Genomic DNA, 18,074 nt, shown 5'->3' on the forward strand with positions numbered 1-18,074 from the left:
CAAAGAATATGAGGGGCATAATTTAAAGACCACAAATATGAGGGGCAAAATTTAAAGACCACCCCAAAAGAAGGGCACTCCGCGCAAAAAAATGAACTGAAATGAGCTAAAAATGGTCTGGTTCATAACTCGTCCAAATTCGCCCGGTTTCTTTTGAATGGGTCTCCTTTCTAGAGACGCATTTTTCTAGAGAAATATTTTTCCTGAAAAATATTTTCGCGGATTTTTCGTGGCAAATATTTTCGAGGAAATGTTTGTTCGTGAAAAATATTTTCCTTCATATGAAACACACCACAAATTTATAAGATAGAAGTGAATACATAGAATAAAATAAAGTAAATCTCAAATAATAAACCCAAACTTAAGTAAATCTTAATAATGGGCTAGATTAGGTTGGTATTGAACTAAGTTGGAGATCACTTTAAAATGATCTATATTGGGTTCGGCTAAAATCAACCCAACGTAAAATTATGGGAATTTTACATAAATGACTACACTTTGTGTGTTTAAAATTTGCCATAGCTACAGTTTCAATATTTACATTGCGTAGCTACAGTTTCCCCGCTGTATTCAAAAAATGGCTCGTCGTATTCATAAAACGGCCTAGTCAGTATTCATGAATACGGAAATAAAAAAATTCAAAATTTTTTTTTCAGTATTCAAGTCGTGTGTATTCAACTCACCATTTCGTATTCATGTCAAATGTATTCAACTCGATTGTATTTATCTATAGCTACTTTTACATTGTATTCACTTTATTGTATTTAAAAATCAGTGGTATTCAAACAACATAAATACAAAAAATATTGTATTCAACTTGTTGCATACAATTTTTTTTTAGTGAAGGCAGCAGGTAATACACTAAAAATTAAATACATAAAACATAGATATACTAAAAATTATCAAAAACACTCAAAAAAAACTGAATACAAAACAATAAAATGAATACAATCCAAAAAATTAACCAAAAAACTCGAAAATAATGAATACAAATGCTTCGATGATCTCGGCGATATCGAGAAAAGGAGAGAGAGATCGGACGGAGATACACTCAAAATTGAAATGAGTGTTATGACCCCATTCCAAAGTCATTTCATGTTTGCATTTGGTCGCTTGACCATTAAAAAGCATAAATTAGATATGGACGGATTTGGTGAAGTTTCATGGTTAGATAAAGGACAAGCACAAAAGACTAGATTTTTGTAGGAAGCATTTTCCCTTAGATCATCCTAGGGTAAACTTGAATGGTCTAAACCCACGAATGCAGACCCAGTGCCCTTAAAACATTTGTTCGAACTACTTTGTATTCATATTGGGGCATGGAGTTTGGTTTCGTGGTGGGCCGGAGATGGAGGGCGCGGTGGCGATCCGGTGGGTGCTATTGGAGTTCCGCCGGCGATGGTGGTTGTCGGAGTAGAAGAAGACGGCTTAGAGAGAGAGGTGATGCGGAGAGAGGAAAATGACGGCTTAGAGAAAGAGAGTGATGGAGGAGAGAAAATGAAGGAAAATGGGGAGATTGTGAGAGAATAAAGAGAAAATAGTTTTTAATTCTAAATACAATATAATTTTACTATACTAGTTATCTTGTGTAATTGACATACAAGATTTAGTTATGAGATGTAGTTTGGGCAAAGTATAGCTACTAAATGTAAATAAGGCTTAATGTTCTCTACACTATGTAGATTTCCCTAAAATTATCTTGAGCTCAACCCATAAAATTTTGAGCAGGTTGGGCGGGCCATCATCTTTTAGGCTATGTTTGACACCCATATGATCATGCATTTTCTTGATCTGTCATTTTCTCCATATGGATTTTATGGAATTGATTCCAATACCAAACCCCAAATGTTGAGTTCCTTTTTTTTTTTTTTTTTTTTTTTTGTGGTCAATATTACCCCAAATGTTGAGTAACAGTTACTATTGTATATAAATTCTTGCAAAGCTTTCAACTTTGATATCATGTGTGGTGCCATAAACTCGTCATGGGACTCACTCACTCTTGCTCACGCTCTCAAGCTCATTCTCACTCACCTTATTTTTTCCATGATCAAAATATGGATATGGGGATGGGGGAATCCATCACCACCCAGACGGACGTTTCTTTCATGCTCACTAAGCATGTTTTTTCCAAAGAGATTAAAGGCGATGTAAACCTCGTGTTTTCTCCCCTCTCGATTCAAATTGTGCTTTGCCTGATTGCTGCCGGCTCCAACGGGCCAACAAGGGACCAGCTGCTCTGTTTCCTCAAGTCCAAATCCATTGATGCACTCAATTCTCTGTATTCTCATCTTGTCAACATCGTCTTTGTTGATGGCAGCCCCAAGGGAGGTCCGCGTTTATCCGTTGCTAATGGTGTTTGGATCGACCAATCACTGCCTTTTAAGCCTTCTTTCAAAAAGGTTGTTGATAATGTTTACAAGGCTGCTTCAAGTTCTGTTGATTTTCAGTACAAGGTTAGTCCTATATTAATTTGTTTCCATGAAAATCTTGTTTCTTTTGTGCTGGGATTTAACTGACCCTACATACTACTCACATCATAAGCCCTGCAAATACTGTCATATAAAATGGATACAAATAATACATATACTAAACTACAGTAAACTTGGATTGAGGTATATCTGATTGACTGAAATCTGACCTTAGAAGGCCGTATTATTAACCTTTTGATGATTCACTGTAGGATGTCTAAAGAAGCCTAAATAAGTCCTAAGCTCAACTGGATATGTGATCGTGCTTAATTTTGTGAGACCTCAGATTGGCCTAAATGTGCAAATCTATGCCCCATCAGTGCTTAAAATATACGTAATGCAGTCAAATTCTCACTTGCCCCTTGCAAGCACTGTCATCATTTTTTTTGCTGCAAATTTCCCTTTTGTTGGTTACAGCGTTATGCTAATTCTGTCGTAAAATCTGTTTGTCTTGCTAATTGATTAAGCCTACTGAAGTTGCCAATCAAGTCAATCAGTGGGCTAAAATGAAAACAAATGATCTCATCAAAGAGATTCTTCCTCATGGCACAGTAAACAATCTGACAAGGCTCATCTTTGCCAACGCACTATATTTTAAAGGAGCGTGGAATGAAAAGTTCAATGCTTCAGAAACAAAAGACCATAAATTCCATCTCCTGAGAGGAGGGTCTATTAAAGCACCTTTCATGACCAGCAATAATAAACAATATGCAGTAGCCTTTGATGGCTTTAAAGTGTTGGGACTTCATTATAAACAAGGCAGAGATACGCGTCGCCTCTGCATGTATTTAGTTCTGCCAGATGCTCGTGATGGATTACCAGCTTTGATAGACAAAATCAGTTCGGAGCTAGGATTTTTAAGTCGCCACCTTCCATTTGAAAAGGCTACAATGCGCAAGTTTCTTATCCCTAAATTCAAAACAACTTTCGGGTTTGAAGCTTCTAATGCTCTAAAGGGACTTGGCGTCACTTTGCCTTTCTCTGGTGGTGGCCTCACTGAGATGGTGGATTCCCCTTTAGCTGGGAGGTTGTTTGTTTCGCAGATTTTTCACAAGTCCTTTATTGAGGTAAACGAGGAAGGAACCGAAGCTGCAGCTGTTACAACTAGTTTAATACAGACCAAGTCCCTGACAATTGAGAAGGAAATCGACTTTGTTGCTGACCATCCATTCCTGTTCCTTATAAGAGACGATGCTACTGGTGTTGTGTTGTTCATAGGGAGCGTGTTGAATCCTCTAGCTGGTTAAGTAGCCCATATTGCATGAATTATATAAAGCTTTGTAAAGAAGGATAGTTCTATAATGGACACAGAGAGGTGTTATGTATCTAAATAACCAGTTTCCTTGTGTATCTATTGGATGAGAGGCATTATGTGTATCTAAGTTACCAGTTTCATGATTTGGGTACTCTTTTGATGAGACTTTGTACTTTATCTTTGGCATCTTATAAAATTGACTCGTCTATGCTTATGTTAATTGGCTTTTTGAGACTTTACATTTTGGTTAAACTTGGCTTTACCTACATAAAATTTTCTTCTACTTTTAACATGTGTCCATAGAACTTTTGAGATGAAATTGAAAAGGTAATAATCGATAAGCAATTGTTTTTTCTCTATGTACAACGTACATTTAGGTCATAATATTAGACTATTACTTAATGACATGTCTAATGGATGGAGTTCTCGATACGCATAAAGAAGTTAAACAATTTGCACATTAAAAATTATGCTTAAGATTACGTGTCACTTTCTCTATCTTTGATTCAATTCTTTTTTAGTTATTACATACCTTAACATCCACATGGAAGCTAATCTGATCAAGACAACTTAATGACTAAAATAAAAAATAACACTAGTCTTAATAGCAATGCAAAATGTCACGATTAAGTGGTTCTAAAAAAAACAGGTTGATAACTCCGAAGTCAACCCCTGGTGGGACATGCTCTGCGTTCCTTCTCCGCGTCATTTTGGTGTTGTTTCCGTCTAGCAGTTTCTCTTCGTCCCAATCAATTATGCAATTAATTAATATTGAGGATATCATATTGATTTTGTAGTGGAATATAAGTGCTACGTGTTCATTTTCAGAGAATAAGTCATACAAACATGCATTTCTTTGTTCGATCTCCATTTGTTGATATAAGTTTTACTGAATCAAGTCAAAGTCAAAAACCCCACCTGTTAAGTAACAGTATAGTATATAAATTCTTGTAAAGCTTTCAACTTTGTGATCATTGTATTCACTATGTCATCATCTTCTTCTTCTTTGCACACAAGTATGGATCTCAGGGAGTCAATCACCAACCAGACGGACATTTCTTTCATGCTCGCTAAGCACGTTTTCTCCAAAGAGATTAATGGTGATACCAACCTGGTGCTCTCTCCTCTCTCAATTCAAATAGTTCTTGGCCTCATTGCTGCTGGCACTAAAGGAGCAACTCAGGATCAGCTGCTCTGTTTCCTCAAATCCAAGTCTATTGATGAACTCAACTCTCTTTATTCACATATTGTCAATGTTGTCTTCGTTGATGGCAGCCCGAATGGAGGTCCGCGTTTGTCCGTTGCTAATGGTATTTGGATCGACCAATCACTGCCTTTAAAGCCTTCTTTCAAGCAGGCTGTGGACAATGTTTACAAGGCTGCTTCAGAGTCGGTTGATTTTCAGAACAAGGTTAGGCCTTTATTAATTTGTTTCATTTAAATCTTAGTACTATTTCTTTTCGCACTGACTGGCAACAGTTGGTTTTCGAACTCTCGTCTCCCTTAAATTACTACTCACATCACAAGCCTCCAAATTCTCTCACATGATATGAATACAAAGAATCGCAAATATTATGAGATTGAAACATAATTAGGACAGTTGATTATTCGATTGAATGCTTGAGCAATTTGACTCAAAAGGAGTGCAAATTGAAAGACAATTAGGACAGAGATCATACTGCTTAGCCATTTGATAATTCTAGCCTCGAATAGTATAATTTAGAAGATGTCAATGTTCAGAACTGTTCATATTAGCATTTATGCAGTTGAAAAAATCCAAAGTTTTTATCTGATAAGCAAGCAAGACCAGAGAAAAAAAATAGGTATGCGCTATCATCTCTGTATAGTAGGGTAGTCAACTAGTTGGACATTTTACTGATAGTAAAGCTTCTTCACAGTAGGATGCCTAAATAAGCCTAAATGGTTCTAAGCTCAACTGTAAACGGACTTGTGCATACTATCCCAACTTCTTACTTACCCCTTGCCAGTTATTTCATCATTTTTTCCTGCACCCTTTTTTGGCTATATTGAGAAAGAAATTATTGGCTGAAGCATATATGTGCTAATTCTATCATCTCTGTTTGTCTTGCCGATTGATTAAGGCTGCTGAGGTTGCCGATCAAGTCAATCAGTGGACTAAAATGAAGACACGTGATCTCATCAAAGAGATTCTTCCTCGTGATGCGGTGAACAACATGACAAGGCTGATCTCGGCCAACGCACTATATTTTAAAGGAGAATGGAATGAGAAGTTTGATGCTTCAGAAACTAAAGACCAAGAATTCCACCTCCTCAATGGAGGGTCTGTTCAAGCTCCATTTATGACTAGCAAGAAGAAGCAGTGCGTAGAAGCGTTTAATGGCTTTAAAGTATTGAGGCTTCCTTATAAACAGGGCACGGACATGCGTCGCTTCTGCATGTATTTCATTCTCCCAGATGCACATGATGGATTACCAGCTTTAGTGGACAAAATCAGTTCAGAACCTGGATTCTTAAATCACCACGTTCCGTTTAGAAAAGTTAGCGTTCGCAAGTTTCTTATCCCTAAATTTAAAATAACTTTTGGATTTGAAGCTTCCAACATTCTAAAGGGACTTGGCCTAATGCTGCCTTTCTGCGGTGGTGGTCTCACTGAGATGGTTGATTCCTCTTCATCTGAAAACCTATCTGTTTCACAAGTTTTTCACAAGTCTTTCATTGAGGTAAATGAGGAAGGAACCGAAGCTGCAGCTGTTACAGCTGCAGTAATAATGACCATGTCATTGATTATTGAGAAGGAAATGGACTTTGTTGCTGACCATCCGTTCCTGTTCCTTATAAGAGATGAATCTACTGGTGTGGTATTGTTCCTTGGGAGCGTGATGAATCCTCTAGCTGGTTAGCCTGCTGAAGCAATGAAGAAAAAGTTTCCAAAGTGGCAACTGAATCTCTGAATTCACATTATCACATGGATAATAAAAAAACTTTGTATTAGCTTGGTGAGATAATATATTTGCAAAGAATGATATATCATTTAGTAGGACAAAGTTTAGCGGTGTTATGTATCTAAATAATCAGTTTTATGATCTTTCTGTAACTACGTATATGATGAGACCTTGTTACATAATATATCTCTGGCATCTTATGTAACTTTGTTTGTGCTTAATCTGTTTTGTGTATTTGGATATGATATACTCCCTTCGGATTAAAAAAAGAGTTCACTTAGACTTTTTTTTTCTTGGATAAAAAAAAAAGACCACTTAGCAAATTAAGAAAGAATTAACCTTATTTTTCCATATTTGCCCTTATTGAGTGTTATATGATCAAATTCCAATGTCTATTTAATTAGGGGTAGTTTAGTCAAATTACCTATTTTTATCTAGGAGTTAGTATTTTCTTAAGAAGTGTGCAAATGACTAAGTGGACTCTTATTTTGATCCGGAGGGAGTAGTGTTTAAAAGTAATTAAAAGTTTAGATTCCTCTAGATTTGATTTTCCTTTATGTCCATACCTCAGTTATTCGTTGTGCATTTTTACTTACCAAGCTAATGACACCCATATCATGATTTGTTCAGTAAACTTTGTTTGCCTTGCTATTAATAATGTTGAAGGCTGTTGAATTGGATAATTCAAATCAACTTTGGGGCAATGAATAAAAGTGAAAACTGTAACAAGTCTCCTCACTAAAGTTTGCTCTTTTCTTAATACTACCAAATTAAGAAAACTACATTATTTTGACATTTGTGTCCTCAATCTTCCATAGGCACCAATAGCCAAAAGAAAGTGACATATGCTTTCCCTATAGGAGATTCTTCCTCCCGGTTCATTAGATAGGACGACAAGGCTAGCTCATACTTCAAACATGAAGGACTCTGAGTAGCACCTCCTCGATGGAGGCTCTGTTCGAGCATCCTTCATGACCGGCAAATGAATACCAAGTAGACTTAGTCGCTGATCATCCACTTGTCTTCCTGATAAGGGAACATTCATCTGCAACTGCAACTGTATTTTTCTTTGGGACCTGCTTAACAATTATATTATCTTGCCTTGCTTTGGGAAGTTATTGCCCAGTGTTCACTTCAGATCTTCATCAGTGGAAAGACCCTTTGTTTTCACGTAACACGATCAACTCTGTCATCACCGAGCTCATCACTCTTTCCATCTTCAACTTACCGACAGAAGCAAAAAGATAATTAAAAAAAAAATCAAGTCAAATTTATCAACCACTTAAACCTAACCATCTCATTTCTTTTCTATATATCCCGACTTCGACAGGAACAAAACAATGCAATAAAGAATAGAAAGTCTGTTGAATAGCTGCTCTTACTTCGCAGTTTTGTGTTCTTGCAACGTGCTTTCATCTAAGAGCTTCCCTTCCTTCCAATCAATTGTATAATTAATAATGAATTTCCAGTAGAATTTAGTCAAACTTTTTCTTGTGAAAAGTCAGTGCCAGGTATTCCCTTCATTGATTTCTTCCTGTGTATGATTGTGATTCTCAAAGAATAAGCCTCACAAACATGCATTTCTTTATTCCATCTCCATTTGTTCATATGACTGAATCAATTCAATTTCGCCACATGTTAAGTAACAGTTACTGTATAAAAATTCTGGCAAAGTTTTCAACTTTGAGATCATTGTACTCACCAAGCCTCCTCCTCCTACTGCTTCTTCTTCTTTGCACGTGAATGTAGATCTGTGGGAGTCAATCAACAACCACCCGGACATAATTATACATAAGTTTGTCTGTTCATAATTATACCTTAATATATTTAGTTATGAATATACATCATAGGTGTAAGTGCAGGATTTTCATAGTACAGGGGTTTAATTGTTTGCTTTTTGTATAAAAGTGTATGTCCGTAATTGAGTCATATACAGGGATGTTTAGTGTAGTTAACCGTAGTTTTTTTACTTTTTTCTTTCTTTTTTTCCTACCTTTTTCACTTTCTTGTTTAACAAGAAATAGAAATTTTATTTTCTTGAGGACTATCGCAACGTATTAGGAACAAAGACCTTCAAACTTCAGCAGCAATGGCTTTTCGGCTTCTTTCTCGTACCTCTCACTATTTCTCTTCTTCTTCATCTTCTCGATTCTCATGCATCAACCATCCTAAGGACCACTCTCTAAACCCAAAAATCTTCAATCGCAATTACAATTCAACCACCTCAGATTTTTCTTCTTTTAAAAAGCTTTGCCGTTCTTATTTTGACAATACTGAAATCCGGGAATCGCTTCAAAAGCAGAGAGATGTTCCTTTGATTCTTGCAAAGCATGTTTTCTTCAGTAAGTGTAAAGCCAACGAGTCGAACAACACAAATGTGGTGTTTTCGCCGCTCTCCACTCAAATAGTTCTTGCTCTCATTGCTTCTGGCTCCAGCGGTTCCACATTGGATCAACTATTGTTAAAGTGAAAGAAAGTTATTACTAATAGTTAGCATGTCTTATTAATTAATTTGTGTTCATTTTCGTATTTATGAGTTTCGAACATAAATATTTCAAAATATTTATTATTTTCTTAATAAAAGGCATAAACAAAAAGTTTTGTTAATTATTTTTTTTTTCACTTTATAATTTCATAAAGTAACTCCAGAAAAAGACTTATTTATAGTTATAGTTTGTGTTTTAGTAATCATATTTTAATATACTAGTCTCTATGTTCGCGCTTTGCACGAATATATCTTGCATCAAATATTATGCGTACTTAAAATAATAAACTTCCAGCTTATATACATTCTAAAAAGAATATATATATCAACTTATTCCAATTTTATCCAATAAGGTATAATTTTCTCATAAAAATTATATAATTTAAGGGCATAAAAATCGATCAATATCATCGAATCAACATCACATGTTTTTGACCTATTCGCAATGCATTTAAACGGGAAATGAAAATGGTAAAAAATGCTTCTAACGTATTAAAAATGTTTTAAATTTGTCAAACTTATTGCCCTTAACGTTACTTTTCATATTAAAAATGTCCCTCCGTCCACCTGTTGAACCCCGACTATCTCTCATTTTAATGAAATTATAAAATGCCATATGTATGACCTTAATTAAACAGATGGTATTGATGATTTATTGGTCCACATAGATATTAGACCCAACCCATAAGTAACCCGACCCATCCGAATATATTATGCAACTTAATTTAGTAATATTGTGTTATTGGTTAATCAGGAATTCAAAGTCCTAGACGGAATAAAATTTTCAAGATTACAGATTTTATTCAACATTGTTATATTTGTTTTATCTCCAAAAGATAAGTAAAATAGTCATTGAAATAAATACTTTTGTTTCACTTTAATGACTCTTTTTATTTTATATATCATCAAACATAAAGGTAAAAGGTAAACTAATTAAGAACCTTTGCACCTAAGTAGATTAAAAAGGATACCAAGGTCAATGTTGAAACTAAAATTTTACTTGAATCATAGCTAAGAGTCTTCAATTAATTAGATTAAGCTGAGGATTGAAATTGAGAAGCAATATTTGTTTCAAATTCTACTTACACTGTGATAGTTTCTTTTTACCAAAATACCCAATAAAAATATAGTAGAATTAGACTATAAGGGTATATAAATCGATCAATATTATAGGGATATTTTGGTCAACCAACATTATTATTCGTGCTTTTATAAGAACTAGCGAGTCATAAACGAATTCATAAGCGACGCCTCAACACGTTATCCCCCGTCAATCATAATAAATGTTAGCCATTCTTAGCACACACTACAACAATTAACATGTAATATTATTTGAAATTACGTATTATTTATTTTATGAGAGATAAACATATTATAGGATCAACTCAACGGTCATTGGTGCGACTTATCAAAGATATTAACATATGAAATATATATAATAAAATAAAGACTTGGCAAAAACAATATCCTTTAAACATCGAGATTATGTGTTATATTATTCCAAAAGGAATCAAATGTTTGGTTGAAATCTTTCCACTTTTTAATATGTTAGTTGAAAATCACTATTTCTGTTACGTGGTTTGTCCAATTTGTATTTTATCTACTATCTGAGATATTTTCCTTATAAAGCAATTTAACATTAACTCACATTTGGATGCAGCTTTTACTATTTTTGAAGTCTTGGTCATCTTACTAAGTCCCTCAAATATCTAAGCAAGTCTTTGGCCCACACAATGTGTGGGACCCTGTAGTTTTCATAGGTATAATTTTTGTTTGTACTTTTTATCTATTTTTGGTGATTGATGCAATTTTTGTGTTGCGATTTTTTGTCTGTTTTCTAACACCTGCCACCCGTTGGAGTATCTCTCATTTAATGAAATTATAAAATGCCATATGTATGACCTTAATTAAACAGATGGTATTTTTTATTGGTCCACATAGGTAAGTAACGCTTATATTATGCAACTTTTTATTTATTTTTAGTGTTTGAATAAAATTTTCAAGATTTTTGGTTATATTTGTTTTACGATTTGTAAATATTTACTTTAATGACCTTTTTATTATGATAAATATAAAAGGTAAAAGGTAAACATTAAGAACCTATTAGCAATGAACTTGGGCACCAAGTTTTTAATGTGTGTGGTGGATACATTTTGTTTCAAATTCTACTTACATGATAGTTTCTTTTTACCAAAATACCCAATAAAAATATAGTAGCATCACAATATTATAGGAGACCAAGTATAAGAACTCTTTGTGCTATAAATCATAATAAATGTTAGGTAATATTATTTGAAATTACGTATTATTTATTTTATGAGAGATAAACATATTATAGGATCAACTCATCATTGGTGAAGATATAACATATAAAAAATATATATAATAAAATAAAGACTTGGCAAAAAATATCAATTGAAGATATTATTCCAAAAGGAATCAAATGTTTGGTTGAAATCTTCCTCTTTTTAATATGTCACTATTTCTGTTACGTGGTTTGTCCAATTTGTATTTTATCTAGAGATATTATTTTAACATTAAGAGAGAGTTTTACTATTTTTTGAAGTCTGGTGTAGTTTTCAAACACTTTTTATCTATTTTTGTGTGATGCAATTTTTGTGTTGCCCTTTTTGGAGTATGATTTTTGAAGAGGTTATTCTCTTGGGGATTTTGGGATATTAGAGTGTTTAATTACTCTAATTTTGTACTCTTCCTTTTGTTTTTTTGTACTCTATTATTATAAGAGAGTTGTGTGTTGGGAAACATATGTGTGAACCCTTCTTTGGAGTGATCTGGTGTTAGTAAATTTGCTCCTCTTTTGGTTGTGGATGTAGGTCAAGTTAACCGAACCACGTTAAATCTTTGTCTCCTATTATCCTTGCTATTGTCTGTAATTGACTGCTTTGTCTAATTCCGCACTATCCCGGACTCCCGATCCTAACACGATTTTTGAGATTTGACGAAACTTTTTTGGTCTTTCTCATAATATATACTTCTTTTCTCATAATATACCCTAAACATAATGGATGTCAAAATCAGTTTGTTAAATCCATTTTGACTTTGTACAACATTTAATGGACAAAATATATTTAGTACAAAAGTCATCAAGCACAAATTATATTTAACCTAGAATTATATGGACAAAAAAAATCTAGTTAATTTCAAATTCCTAGATCAATAATACATTTTGATTAATATATGTATATATTGCCAATGAAGAGCCTCATCCTTTGCACGTAGTTTTTTATGAACCATTTTTGAATGTCTAAAATATTTCTTTCGTATTTTTTTCTAATTGACTTTTCGTAGGTTACTCATGATCATGTAGCTACATTAGATAGGTGTAATATATGGGAAAGAAGTAGCAAACAGAGTAACAACGATTTTAATATAGAAGAATTATAAACTCAATATAAAATAGAGAACCCATGTATAAGGCTGAATATAACTTCTTGTTTTACACAAATTAAGATTCTACTCCTATTTGATACAAGATAGAGAAAGAAGGACAGTTAGCATTTCTTACATATCCAAGAAGTTGACACTTCATAATTAATTTACATGCATGATCTGATAGCACTACATGTTAAAGAGACCCTGAATGTGGAAATTCTTCGGTGTGAATTTAGATTTAATTGGACTCCAATATGAATATTGAATACCGAGTGAAAAAAAAAAAAACTCTACATACTCTATACTTTATAAATCAATTTCTTCAAGAAAAGAGTGGTCTTGGCACTCTGCAAACTATTAATTGCGAAGTAATAATTGAGCTTTTGTTTTTTCACTCATATGTTCTCAACGTGGTTATCTGAGCTTATCAACTCTTCTTCACTTTTGGAAGAGAAAAATCTCATATATGGGTAATGTGCTTCTGATTTTGGGTGTATTCAATACATCCCAATTTCAAATTAAAACTTATTAATAATCTTGTAGAACTTTTTAATCCAGAATAACAAAATCGTCCGACTCTTGAGCATTCCAGCAAAACTATTAAAGTGAAAATTAATTGATACCTACTTTATATGCACCCATTAATTTCAAGATAGTACATATACAATTCTCTTTCAATCTTGCGTACAACTATAATTTAATTACAATGATATCTAAGAGTTAACATAAACATAATGTGAGAGAATTATTAGGAAAGAGGAATTCAGAGCAAGAAAGAGCAAAGCAGGAGGATAATTTAAAAGAATGAAAAAAGATATAGGTTACTTCAATAAAATAAAGAACTGCAATAATCATCAATTTGAAACACACGTAACTATAGATACAAGGGGTACTTCAAAGTTCTTGTCCATCTAGAATTCTTTATGTATTTGAACTTTAAAAATAGTCATCAATTTGAAACACACGTAACTATAGATATAATGGGTACTTCAAAGTTCTTGTCCATCTAGAATTCTTTATGTATTTGAACTTTAAAAATAGGCAGCTGGCAGTATACGATATGTTAAGTACTCCAAAGTTTAACTTGAATGAAGTTAGCAATTTACGCAAATTCATATTTGGCCTAGCAATTAGAAGACTATGTAAATTCGTTTAGGCCTGACTTTAGAATTAGCAAAGGAGTATATATACATTTTAATAGATGTGGTTAAATAGAATAAGATAAGTTCCTAATTATCTACTTAATGAAATACTTAGTTCCTACTTCCTAGTAGTAATTAATAAGATTGTCCCAAAAGAATAAAACTAACGTGGATTTTATAGTTTTAGGTTTAATAAGAATTATGTCCAAAAGAAATAGGATTAAGGCTCATTAAGGGTATAGAAGTCGTTCAATATTTGAAAGATATTTTGGTCAACCAACATTTATATTCATGCTTTTATAATAATATACATAGATTATTAACCTCTATAGTTTATAAATTCACTAAACTCAAAATCATTAAAAGCAAAGAAGAAAAACAAATAATACTCTCTATATAAAAGTTTTACATTTTTGGTCATTATTATTAATGTTTAGAAAAGCTAGTTAGTACGATAGAATAGGAGTAATAGTAAGGGATATAGTATAAGTAGGATTAGTTAGTATCATATAAATTGGATACATATTAAAGTTAGTAATAATAATAAGAGAGTTAATTCAATTGGAATAGGATTAGTAAATAGTAATGTTAGTAGTAATAATAAGCAAGATAAAAGTCGTTCAATATTTGAAAAATATTTTGGTCAACCAACATTTATATTCATGCTTTTAAAATAATATATATATACACATATATATGTATATAGATGTAGAAGATTTAGTTACAAATGTACATCATAGGGGTGTAAGTGCAAATTTTTATAGTACAGAGGTGTAAGTATTTGATTTTAAAACATAGAATTTTATCCATATTTGAGTCATCCTACATAAGTGTTTGGTTTAGTTACCCCCTAGTTTTTTCCCCCCTTTTCCTCCTTTTTTCACTTTCTTGTTTAACAAGAAATAGTGGTTAACCCTAATTTTTTTTCTCCCCTTTATTTCCTCCTTTTTTTCTCTTTTTGGTTTAACAAGAAATATAAATTTGCAGCCTATCGCAACCGTAGATTTTCAAATATAAAGCCATTGCTGTGGAAAACCTACGAGCAAGAAAATAACCTTCAGTCTTGAGCAGCAATGGCTTTTCGGCTTCTTGCTCGTAGATTTTCCACGAAATCCTCCCATTATTCCTCTTCTTTTTCTTCTCGATTCTCATGCATCAACCATCCTAAATACCACTCTCTAAACCCAAAAATGATGAGTTCCTTGTCTTCGATCTTCAATCCCAATTACAACTCTACCACCCCAGATTTTTCTTATTTTGACAATATTGAACTTTAGGAATCGCTTCAAAAGCAGACTGATGTTTCTTTGATTCTTGCAAAGCATCTATTCTGCAGCAATGAGTCCAACAACAAAAACATGGTGTTTTCCCCGCTCTCCATTCAAATAGTTCTCGGTATGATTGCTGCTGGCTCTGGTGGTTCCACATTGGACCAACTCTTGTCTTTTCTCAAATTCAACTCTGTTGAAGAACTTAACTCTGTTTATTCTCGGGCCATCACTGACGTCTTGGCCGATGGCAGCCCCATGGGAGGTCCTCGTCTGTCCGTCGCTAATGGGGCTTGGATTGACCAATCTATGTCTTTTAAGCATTCTTTCAAACAAATTATGGACAATGTTTATAAGGCTACTGCGGCTTCTGTTGATCTTCACAAGGTTAGTCTTAATCGTTCAATTATTAGAAAAAATATTACATACATTTAATGTTTGAAACGCGATACTTACTATTTTGAGAGTCAGAAGAGTTTTTCTTGATCGCGATTTTTCTTATATGCCTTATAAGAATATTTTGAATTGTTAGTTACAGTAACTTATAGTACGTTTTACATAGCCTCTATATATGTAACTTTTATGTCAAAAAATTAAAATTTCATGTTCGAATTTACGATCAAAATTGAAAAGTTTTGACTCTCAAAGTTCAAAACACAGGGAGTATTATAATGTTTAACAAAATATTATGAGCATCTTGGTAAACAAAATATTTTCAAAATAGTAAGCACATTAGAAATATTTATTAGGCTTTTCGAATAAGATTACAAACAAACGACTCTAATGTGCATAAAGGATATCTTTTTTGATACTTTTACTTTCATCTATATCCTGTTACTAGCCTGCTGATTTTATGTTATCTGGTTTTTTTTAAAAACTTTTTTTATGTAGGCTGATGAGGTTACTGCTGAAGTCAATAAGTGGGCTGAAGATAAAACGAATGGTCTCATCAAACAGATTCTTCCTCCTGGTGTAGTCAATAGCGGAACAAGGTTGATCTTGGCGAATGCACTATATTTCAAAGGAGCATGGACTGAGAAGTTGAATGCTTCAGATACAAAAGAACATGAGTTCTATCTCCTCAATGGAGGATCTGTTCAAGCACCCTTAATGACCAGCAAAAAATGGCAATACGTGAAGGCCTTTGATGGTTTCAAAGTGTTAAGGCTTCCTTATAAACAGGGCGAGGAGAAGCGATCTCTCAGCATGTATATGTTTCTCCCAAATGCCCGTGACGGATTACCAGCTTTACTAGAGAAAATTACTTCGGAACCTGGATTCTTAGATCAACACATTCCCTTTCATAAAGTTGAGGTGCACAAGTTTCTTATCCCTAAGTTCAAAATATCTTTCGGGATTGAAGCTTCTGGGGTTCTAAAAGGACTCGGCCTCACATTACCTTTTAAAGGCGGTCTCACTGAGATGGTGGACGAAAATTACCCTCTGCCAGTTGCAGAAGTTTTTCACAAGTCGTTTATCGAAGTGAATGAGGAGGGTACGGAAGCTGCAGCTGTTACTGCTTTTCCTCTAAATGGCAGGCCTATAGACTTTATCGCCGATCATCCCTTCTTGTTCCTTGTGAAAGATGATGTTACTGGTGTTGTTTTGTTCATGGGGACTCTGTTAAATCCTCTTGCTGTTTAGCACAATGTGGAGCTAATGTTTTAGCGTGGCTTTCGGAATTTTTCTTATGACAGAATTAGTACAGTAGAATACAAGTTAATTCACTTTTCTATGCAATATATTTTTGTCGAAGTAATTCTTAATTCTTGTTGAATCAACTTTAACCTCACCCATCAAGTTTGAACATCATTCGCATTTGAAGCTTTCAGGATGCTTAATTGAATTGCTCTTACTGATTACATTACCTGTCATTTGTTAATGTTAATATTTTAATGATGACAACCGATATTACTATGCAGGGAAAATACTCAAGGCCTAAGCAATTAACACTGCAACAGTTTGGCCCATGATCTCATGAATGGATCCAGCTATATGGGATATCTCGTATTAATGAAGAAGAAGTCATTAAAAGGAAACTACCACTGGCAATCAAGTACCATGAGACCTTCTGCACAAGGAAAGGAAATAATTTGAAGGCAAATCTCGGATCGTTAAAAGGAAGGAGATAATTGAGTATTGATCAGCAAAACAAGGATTATTTGAAAGAAGGAAGATAATCACGTATAAAGTCGTCCAAAGACACAAGGAAAAGATCAATCATCATCAAAGCTCTTGCTTTATTCTTGGAAAATAAGGATCCTCAATCTTCCTATTTTCCAAGGATCAAATCTCTTTGGTTGCTTTCTCTGGAAGAGCTACGACAACCTCAATGCTACTTGTATAAACACTGGCTCATTCAGACGCACAATTTGTACTTTGTCTCAACCTTCACATAGTCTTTGCTCTACTTTTCATAAGCATTGTAATTCAAATTGAGAGTTGCTGTGTAAACAAAAAAAAAGAGGAGAGAGTAATTTTCAATTGGTGAGACTTTGTAACACAAAATTACGAGAGTTTGGAGTAGAGACATAAAGAGGCCCATTCAAACCAATTCCTTGTACCAAGATTCACATTAAAGAGTCACAGAGATCACCCTTGCAACCCAAGGGGGATCGCACTAGGATTCACATTGAATCTCGAACCAAGATAAATATCAGGCGTCAATTACTTTCCCCTCGCATTTACTTCACAGCTTATAATTATCATAGTCGACTAGGTGTCTTTACCTAGTCGACTCTCTAAAAGAAAAGAAAAAAAGATTACAGTTCACCCCCACCCCCCCTCTTGCACTTTCAATTAGTATAAGAGCCTGGACTCAATCTTAGTTGCTTAACAAAGACGGAGGAAAACTGAAACCTGGATATCATATCCCTAGAGCAATATCACAAGATTTACACTCCACTACTAGACCCTCCCTATTTTCCAATGCGAGCACTATGCACAATCGGAAGGAGAGATTCGTAATTTTGTCATGTCAACCGACTACCAAGTACGGTTGTAATAAAGAAGGGACCAAAACCTATTCTCCAAGAAGCAAAAGATAAATAAAGAGAAACTAATGAAGTGTCGTTTGACTTGACTACAACAATAAGAAGTCATTAAGTTAAAACGCTAGAGCTATATCTTTGCCGTACCG

The 18,074-nt window shown here is 34.0% G+C and overlaps 2 protein-coding genes across 2 annotated transcripts; both read left to right on the forward strand.

Annotated features, from left to right (window-relative positions):
* The first annotated feature begins 1,914 nt into the window (after positions 1-1,914).
* Positions 1,915-5,871, forward strand: LOC132033324 (serpin-ZX-like). Its single transcript, XM_059423273.1, has 3 exons — positions 1,915-2,453; positions 2,936-4,837; positions 5,826-5,871. Exons 1-2 carry the CDS (start codon positions 1,983-1,985, stop codon positions 3,713-3,715), a joined length of 1,251 nt encoding a protein of 416 aa, XP_059279256.1. The 5' UTR covers positions 1,915-1,982; the 3' UTR covers positions 3,716-4,837; positions 5,826-5,871.
* Positions 4,709-16,594, forward strand: LOC132033326 (serpin-ZX-like). The gene is made up of 3 exons (XM_059423275.1): positions 4,709-5,134; positions 5,826-6,596; positions 15,827-16,594. Exons 1-3 carry the CDS (start codon positions 4,709-4,711, stop codon positions 16,577-16,579), a joined length of 1,950 nt encoding a protein of 649 aa, XP_059279258.1. The 3' UTR covers positions 16,580-16,594.
* Positions 16,595-18,074: the final 1,480 nt, after the last annotated feature.

Source organism: Lycium ferocissimum, chromosome 10 (assembly GCF_029784015.1).
Source record: "Lycium ferocissimum isolate CSIRO_LF1 chromosome 10, AGI_CSIRO_Lferr_CH_V1, whole genome shotgun sequence".
In the NCBI taxonomy this organism is placed as follows: Eukaryota; Viridiplantae; Streptophyta; class Magnoliopsida; order Solanales; family Solanaceae; genus Lycium; species Lycium ferocissimum.